General features: G+C 40.5%; 1 protein-coding gene and 1 non-coding gene across 3 annotated transcripts in view; one reads left to right on the forward strand and one right to left on the reverse strand.

The window, feature by feature from the left end:
- Positions 1 to 5,925, reverse strand: part of shq1 (SHQ1, H/ACA ribonucleoprotein assembly factor) — a 35,180-nt gene extending 29,255 nt beyond the window's left edge. The window contains exons 1-4 of one of the 2 annotated variants that reach the window (XM_069512748.1): positions 5,823 to 5,925; positions 4,762 to 4,928; positions 4,499 to 4,563; positions 91 to 219 (exon numbers count right to left, since the gene is read on the reverse strand). In XM_069512748.1, the coding sequence (XP_069368849.1) occupies positions 91 to 219; positions 4,499 to 4,563; positions 4,762 to 4,904 (337 nt within the window). In that variant the 5' untranslated portion in view covers positions 4,905 to 4,928; positions 5,823 to 5,925. Of the gene's footprint in view, positions 1 to 90; positions 220 to 4,498; positions 4,564 to 4,761; positions 4,929 to 5,695 lie in introns of both variants that reach the window. The other variant, XM_069512755.1, reaches the window with a different exon arrangement.
- Positions 5,926 to 7,795: 1,870 nt separating this feature from the next.
- On the forward strand, positions 7,796 to 7,867 carry trnae-cuc (transfer RNA glutamic acid (anticodon CUC)). The gene has a single exon. It is a non-coding gene; the product is annotated as a tRNA-Glu (tRNA).
- The last annotated feature ends 1,196 nt before the right edge of the window (positions 7,868 to 9,063 follow it).

The following is a 9,063-nucleotide window of genomic DNA, read 5'->3' on the forward strand; positions in this document are numbered from 1 at the left end:
TTCATTCTTCACATTTTTCCTTATGTATGAATTCCAATTAATGACTTTCAGTTAATAAACAAGTTAAACCAGTGTATGAAATTGACTTACCTGAGCTTAAATCTTCCACCAACGGTTTTGCTGAGCGGGAGCCCTTCGGTGCGAGGAGACTCGTCAGCATCTGAAGTCCTTCAAAGTTTTCCCCAGATGTCTCCTTTGGAACCCGAAGAGTGAAAAGACCTGCAGTGAGATGGGACATGCAGGGAAACGTTTTTAACATTACAAAGCTCCTGTTTACTGTACAACTCAGGTTTCTGTTATTTCATACACACATGGTGTATGTTCAACCTAAATGAAAGACATCTTAAAAGGTAGTTTTAATGCAGAATATAATTTAATCTAATACTAGTTCACCATCATACCAGTTAAATGCAGGTACAATGGAAAACCAGTAGGGACAATATTGCAGAGAATTATTTATTATAACTAAATTTCCCAGTACCTTTGAGCACTATACATGTATTTGTCATTTCTGATGGAAAAATAAAATGAATGATACTATACATATTAAAATGATGAATGAAACAAGGCTTTTGCTAAAATCAAAACTTGACCAGTAAGAGACAATGATCTGTGAAGTAACTGTAGCTTGCAGTGGTGACAGTGTTTGCTTCACATCTGGTGGTGCTGACTGAATCTTCACATACAATGGTCCATTTACAGCAGCGTGGCTTCTCCTTACAGACCACAATTACTTGAAAACATTTTATGACTAAAACCATTGCAGAGAGCAGAAGGCTGTGGTCCTCAATTCAGATTTGCTCTCCATCCCCAAACACCAAACTGAGCCGTCTGTGTCGCAGCCCCCACCCTCTGGAAACCTGCCAAAATATGCAATGCTGCATCTCTGAACTGCTTCAAAAACCTCCTCAAGCACCACCTGTTCACTAAGGCCTTTGGCCTCAGTCAATGCTCCACCCTTTTTGTTTGAATGAATAGAACATGAGAAATACATGAAGCCATTGACACCAACTTTACTAAACTACTCATTTAAACCCTAAAGAGAACATTTGACCTTCTGACAAATCCCACATTTGAATTTGAAAATAAATCTATCTTTATTACAAGCAGCAGCAGATAAATCAGGCCACCTACATGTGCAATACTACAAAAAATTAAGCCCTTGCTATTAAAACTGAAGAGATGAATAAAAATGATTTGCCTGCGCCACACCGATAATCTGATGGTCGCCTAAAGACCTCATAAAATTTCAATGCACCCAAGTGTTAAAGCTTACAAGCACTTTACGATAGAAGCTGACTAAGTGCTTGAGTTGCAGGTCTTGCAGAATGGGGCGCCTGGAAGACAGATCTTAATGATTGCTCATTATAAGTCTAAACAAGGACACTCATTAGCAGCGCTTTATTAGCAGATGTTAAAGGCTTATTTAGACACAGTGTGTTAACTGGGGCCATGCTGACAGACGGGCGACGAGGTGTCAGAGTCCATAAGGCAGACGTCTCCATAAAGACAACTTCATTACAACTGATTAAGGGGAGGGAGATCAAAGTGACAGAGAGTAATGTAAAGACAATAGAGAACATCATGCCAATAGTCATTATCATGTTTCATTTGATGGTTATATGTTTAAACAAAATTCTGTGTGAGCTGCCTGTCATTGTCACAGTGAAGAGAGAGAGTAGAGACAGCCTGCAGGCTATAATAATTATGACATTACAGAAGGTTCCAGCAGCTCCTTAAATGGGATGAGATGATCAGTGGGTTCATTTACTCGGGCTGATTGACTCAAGTACAAACTAAAGACTCCCTGGGGATCAATCACTGACTGCTATTACAGCCATGCTTCTGGTCCTGCAGAAGTGTCTGACTGGTCACTATTAACATACAAGCAAAAATCAGCCATATTTTTAGAACAAACTGTGCTGCGTGAATGTGTATGGATTCTAATTTTCACCAGATATATAGGTTACTTATAATCTGTTGGTTGGCGTTTAAATGCTTTGTAACTCACACACCTGCTCTTTCACACATACCAGTGGCAGGTCACATTCACACAGGGCCGCCGAGCCGACCACGTGCATCATGCACCATGTGTAGAGCACCAAGCGCCGGAGGGAGCATCACAATTATGATTATCATCATAATTGTCACAATCACTCAAAATGATGAATTGACGAGTGATTGAGAATCAGCAGCGACACTGCGGTGTGGCCCAGGCATCAGAATGTTGCTTGGGTGTTGCTTAGCAACCGACACTGCCCGTGGCACTGTGTGGTCTGAACCTGGAGAGCTGTGCAGACGGGCGGGGTGGTGCTGTGGCCAGGCTGCGCGCACTCTGGCTGGGCCACAGGTCCCTGCCCCGGCTGTGTGAGCTCCACCTCCAGAAGGAGAGCTGTGCAGGTGGCCTGGGTGATGCTACAGTCTAGTAATGGGAAACACTGCACTTCCTCATCATGTCACTTCTGCAAGCTCTGAAGAAGAAACTTCATGTCTATGATGTACATCATTTAAACCACTGTACATCATTTAAAAATGTATACTGAATATTTCTACACTTCTTTTGAAAGTTGATCCAGCCACGTGACACCAGTTTGTGAAACCTGAGCGGTTTTGTGACTATGCGTTAAGGAAGAATCTAACAGTTCAATTACAGCCAATGAGATCACGTCGCCAGTACCAACTGCTGTCTGTGCCGTTTGAATAAAACTCGATATTAGACAATCAGCTACAGTAAAAGTTGATGGTAGCAAGCAGTGCCAACACAGTTACTAAGTAACTGAAACAGACCTAGAATCCAGATTCATATTGGGTTACTGTGACCTTTGACCACTGAAATTGAATCACTTCATCTTTGAGTCCAAGTGAACCAAATTAAAAAAGAATTCCCTTGAGATGTTCTGAGACATCACATTCACAAGGCAAAACATGTTTGAGGTCAGAGGGACCTTTGACCACCAATCAGGTCTAATCAGGTCATCCAGGATTCAAAGTTAATTGTAGCAGATGTGATGAAATTCCCTGCGGACAGTCCTGATATATCACATCCACTAGAACATGAGGTCACTGTGACCTTGACCTTTGACCTTCAGGCACCAACAATGTGTCACTTCATCTTTGAGTCCAGGTGAACATTTCTACTAAATTTGAAGACATTTCCTCGAGCTGATCCTACGATATCACGTCCAACAAATAAATAAACACACTTCTTGAGGCCAACGTGACCTTTGGCTACCAAAATGAAATCCAAGTTCAAGTGAATGTTCGTGCCAAATTTCACAGAATTCCCTCAAGGCGTTCTGGAGATATCACAAAGCATATTTTTGCCTTGTGACCATGACCTTTGACCAAAACAAATTAGATTCAGGTCATCCTTGAATCCAAGTGAATGTTTGTACCAAATTTGAAGAGATTCTTGAGATATCTTGTTCAATGGAATGGGGCGGGCGGACGGACAGACCAAAAAAACGCCTCCGGCCATAGAAATCAGCCTCGAGCAAAAACACACTGCAACCTGTGATTAATTATTTAAGAGTAGCCTGTCAACTATGAAGACTCATTAGTAGATGTGTTTTCTTGCTGAAAACAAATTCGATAGCCGATTAAAAAACCAACAGCAGAGCTTCACACAGGAACAACGCTGCGAGGGTATAATCATGTCAGATTACATTGTCAGATTTCAGTTATATTAAGTAAAGCACAGCCAGCTACATGGCTAACTAGCCACTATATGAAGTGTCTTATAATAGGGCTAACGTTAGTCTGCAATCTGAGTCGACACCTTCAGTAAAAGTCCAGTTCTTGGTCTAAACATCTGAACCTTAATTTATCTACACGTTGGTGATACATGGTATATCTGCTTCCCCCACACCGAGTGACCATCTTTTCAAAAGTGTTTAATCAACTTGCCCTGCTTAATCTTTTTACTGGTCCAGGGCCATCGGTTAAGTCACACCCTGTTTGACAAGTGCATTTCTTTTCAATACTGGCGTGATGAGGAACCTTTGTCATTCCATGTCATAACCCTGTTCTGCATTTAACACAGCTTATTGTTCCTTTTTTTCTGGCTGAAGGACAGAGTAGCACATTCACAAAACAGTTGGGAAGGAACAGATTTTTGAAAACAAATCTAACCAGGAAAACACTGTGTCACTATGTAGTTTAGTACAAAATAAGCAAACTGCTGGAAGGTATTAGATCCTCCAGCAGAACTCTTAAGTTGTGTACTTTCCTCTCAGAGAATTTCTTATTAATCATGTAGTTTATTTGTGTGTAAAAAGTAAACTTTGGTCATTGCAAACTGTGAACATGCACATATATGGATTGTAAAAAGCGGCAACACTGCAAGACTCAGGCTCCCTTTCCTCCAGCAGCTTTAAGTACCTATAGTGAAATATGTTAACTGACATTTTGCTTTGTAATGTCCTCATGAAACTGTGCGATGAGTCATGCTGTTTTATAGCCATTGTGCATATTGTCATCATATAAAAATGTGACCTACCTTTATCAATGTCAAATTTGGCCTTTTCTCTCCCATCCTCCACAATTCTTCCAGGAAGAGTTAATCTGGAAAGAGCACATATACATAAATGGTGATAACTAATAACTGCAAAGACAAACATTGGATTTGATGATCCTCACTTGTCATCTAACTACAGATATTGAGTAAATGCCTGTATATTAAAGTCAGCTGGTGCTGCTTCCCTTTCATCCAACCTAACCTTAAACACAGCTCCACCAGTGTATGCTTATTGGTTAACTCACCTTAGAAAGTAAGGCTTGGCATAGAACTTGAAGTCTGATCCATCGATGTAAAGGTCAAACTCTGATGTTCTAGTGTAGGGCACACGGATGCTGAGGATCAAGTACTCAGGGTCTTGGCTCAGGTCAAACGCAGGAGTAATCATTATGAATGCAGATTTAAAACAGACCTGTGGAGTCAACCAGGGGGATAATGTTAAAATCCACTTAGTCTGAATGGGAATCACATTTCACAGCAGTTAGCCAGGCTGGATCATGCATCATGACCCGCCTGACTACAGCACGCCACCTGGTGGCTGACTCCATTAAATGTTGTTGTACGTGATCACGTGTCCAGAAGCCGCAGCAGCCCACATGTGCCACACAGATGGTGACAACTGTAAACAAACCCCGTGTCACACGTCACAACAGGTTTCCCTCTGCAGCAAGTCACACACCATGTATTTATATTAGGTTTCAGTCAGCTGGGAACAGTCCTGTCGTTCTGTCTTGTTTTATACCAGACTTCACTGGGAATCTGAGGTATTTAAAAAGGTCTGGCTCATTGACATAAGTGTGTACACCTCAAAACATCACGGAGGCCTCTTTATTAATTAAAGAGGCCTCTCCGGCATAATCAATGTCTGCATTTCCTCAAGCAGCATCAATCGACTACAAGCTTGTGTGACTATTCCGTGAATTTATGGATTTAGCTAATATAAACCCCTCAGATTATTAGTTGTAATCAGGTTGGTGTATTGTCTTATAATGACTCAGAGTCACAGCGCAGACTCAGCATCACACCACACGACGCGGTTATCTGTGAGCAGAACACATCTGAGGATATAAACACGCTAAGTTAACGCAGTAATAAAGTTTCACTGCTAGCTCGCTACTAGCCCGCTAAGCTAACACATGACAGGTCTCCTCGTGTGTTAGCTAACTGATGCTAACATACCGCCACTGAAACAACCCTCTTTTCTCCGCATGCAGAAGAACCCGTCTGTTTGGATCACATCGGTGGAGCAAGCACAACACAGCAGGAGAAGAGTTAACACAGTTCACAGGAAAACACAGTCACTCACCGCAGAAACACTGAGTTCTTCTCACTGACCACGGTTAGCTCCTCAGTGTGGCGGCCATGTTTTACCGGACTACACAGACAAAACAGGCAATTTAATGTTTAATGAAAATTCACTTAATCTGGTTTATAGACAAAATCAGAAACTGCAAATGGTGTAATACATGACATCACATGATATGACGTGACATGACGTGATTTGTGATATATAGTAGATGAAATCACAAGACATGACATTTGATATATGATATGATTTGTGATGTATGATATAATATGATGTGATATATGACATATACAATCTATATTAATCGATATATAAAATCACATGAGATGATGTGTGATACATTCTATGACATGACATGACATTATATGATATGTGATATGACATGACATACAGTATGATATCATATGTGATATATGATATGAAATTAATCTAATGACTTAATTGATCAATCAATCAATACAATTTATTTATTTTTATTTGTGTTCACTGCAAAGAAGAATTAATCAATCATCTGATTTAAGCTCCAACAGAAGATAAGACCTGATGAAATTAAAGCTAAATCAGGAGTGAGTCTAGCTGTTCTCTAGCAGCTCAACCAGCTTTGTAACACTGCAACTATTCATTTGTTCTACACTGTTCAGCAGCAAAAAAGAGAACTGAATTGGAGTGAACTCAATTTATTGCATTGGAATTAATTTTATTGAAAAAAAATAACTTAATTGGAGTGAACTCAATTTATTACATTGTAATTAATTTTATTGAAAAATATCTATTATGCAACAAATATGGGAAAATTAACCTATTCTAAGCCATATTGACCCCTTTCCCTCACACTCTATATGTTTTATTCTGGGTTGTAGATATTGTCAAATAGGAAATAAAATAGGGCCTGTATTTTTTGAGTTGCTCATCACATATGAACAATGCAGGAGATTCTCCACTCAGATGCATTCACATCCACACAGACATCTTAATAGTGGTCAGATAATGGGTAAGTGCAACAGACAGGAGGAAGGACATAATGTATAAATTCTGCTGCAGAGATTATGTGTTTTTCACATCAACTCCAGTGTCCTTCCTTAAAACCAAGAACTCTCTGGACATTTTGTCGGTGTCTTCTGCAGGTATAACACTTCTTTCTCATCCTGACATATTTGAAGTCTTGAGTCTGTCGCATGATAGAAACATCAACAACATGCCCTGAATTCTGTGTAGGATTTCTTGCTTTTTTCTCACATTGGCTCATTCCGACATTATAAACGTTTTTACCAGGGGCTGGCAAGAGAAACTCCCTCACTCGAAAATTTGCATTTTCACTAACAGCCCACCCGGAGAATTTCCAGAGACTCTCATGACTACAATGCATGTCTGAAAGCAGTTTGTGTGACATACTAGGTCTGACACCTTAGCATGAAATGAGTACTAAGTGAATTGCAGAGTGTTCATGAGGTAATTTAATAGCTTCCACAGTTCAAGCCCTGCAGAAGTGACAGCAACATGTGCAGAAACATGAATGTTTGCACAGTTCTTTTGTCCTAATTCTGCTGATCAATGGTCACCTCATCAATGCGTTCAGGAGCCCTTTGACGTCTTATGCTGGAATATTTATTGACGCTTGGCCAAGGAGAAAATCAGAATTCATCCATACAACATCTGTGCATTATGCTCTCTCATATTCTGAAGTCTGCTTTCCTGCAGTCACACTTTAAACCCCAACAGATCATTTAATCTATGGGTGTGCTTGTTCCTGAACAATCAAATGTATTTACTAGTTATGGAGACAGTATTGTTGGCTTACGCAGTCTCATATCTATGATGTCTAGGGAGTGAAGGCTTTGACCTTCGCCAAGTTCTTGCACTTCTCAAACACAACAGCCTGTTGCACTCTGCCCCAGAGAGGACAAGAGACAGTGTAGTAGTAGAAGTAGTTGGTGGTACTTCTTGAGCAGCTGCCTTTAAGGTTGTGTCAGCTGTCCCTGGTGGTCTAGTGGCTAGGATTCGGCGCTCTCACCGCCGCGGCCCGGGTTCGATTCCCGGTCAGGGAATTCTTATTGTAAAGTATCAAATACATGTACTTATTCATGCACTATCTGTAATAGTGATACTGTAGATAGATGGAGAAACTGTGATGAGATTCATTGAAATAATGACTCATGCAGTGAAGATTGTACACTGAAGCAATGAATCAGACATCATGATGAAGAATGTAGTAGTCTGACACCGCCTCAAGCAAAGTGAAAACCTACCAGAAAGCAAACAATGAATGGTGAAAGAAATCCCAAGTTTAATAACCTTCTCAAAAGTCAGTGCACAGAACAATGCGATATGCAAAGCTGGCCAGGGTCACAAGTCAAACCCAAAGAAATATTGCAGCCACAGACTAACGTGAGCATACCTGCAAACAGTGAACACACAGTGAACCCTCCATTGACAATATCATTAAATTAGGTATTAAGAACTCTATCACCATCTTCAGGTAATTAGTTCAGGTCACCATCTTGGAAGTTGTTGCCTTTTTCACTGCTTGAACTCTCACTGATATCAGCTGACACCCAGCCACCGGCTACATCCAATATTCCTAATCACCATGCCATTTTGTATGCTAGAACAGTATCTCCATTTTAAGACCTGACCAGTGGCCTGGAGGATGTCGGCACAGTTCCATTGGGACTTTCTGAGGTGGCCTTTCCCACATGAACAATGCAGCAGGAGTTCTTACTAGGGAGCTGGCAGGAGAAACTCCAAAGAAAGTGCGGAGCCTCTCACTCAGACATATGTATTCTCACTTACAGTCCCTCCAGAGAATGTGCAGACATTCTCAGAAGTTTCTGTGCATGTCTGACAGCAGCTTATAATATACTTATGATGGCTTTGATGACAGAAATATGACTCTTTGTGAGAAATTGATGAGTAAAGTATTATATAAGATATCATTTTAGTGAAGATATCATGGAAGTCATTGTAATTGTATTGGTACACCAAAAATATATATGAAAAAAATATACGAAAAATGTAATTAAAGGTACAGTGTGTAGAATTTTGTGATATCTAGTGTTGAAATTGCATGTTGCAGCTGGACACCCCTCACCTCACCCTCTCCTTTCAAACATGAAAAAGAACCTGTGGTAGCCTTTAATTGTCATAAAAACTCAAAAGGTGTTTAGGTTGTTCAGTCTGGACTAATGTAAAAAACATGGCGGCCTCCGTAGAGAGGACCCCCTCCATGTAAATATAAAGTATT

The sequence above is a fragment of the Paralichthys olivaceus genome, chromosome 2 (assembly GCF_024713975.1).
Source record: "Paralichthys olivaceus isolate ysfri-2021 chromosome 2, ASM2471397v2, whole genome shotgun sequence".
Taxonomy (NCBI): Eukaryota; Metazoa; Chordata; class Actinopteri; order Pleuronectiformes; family Paralichthyidae; genus Paralichthys; species Paralichthys olivaceus.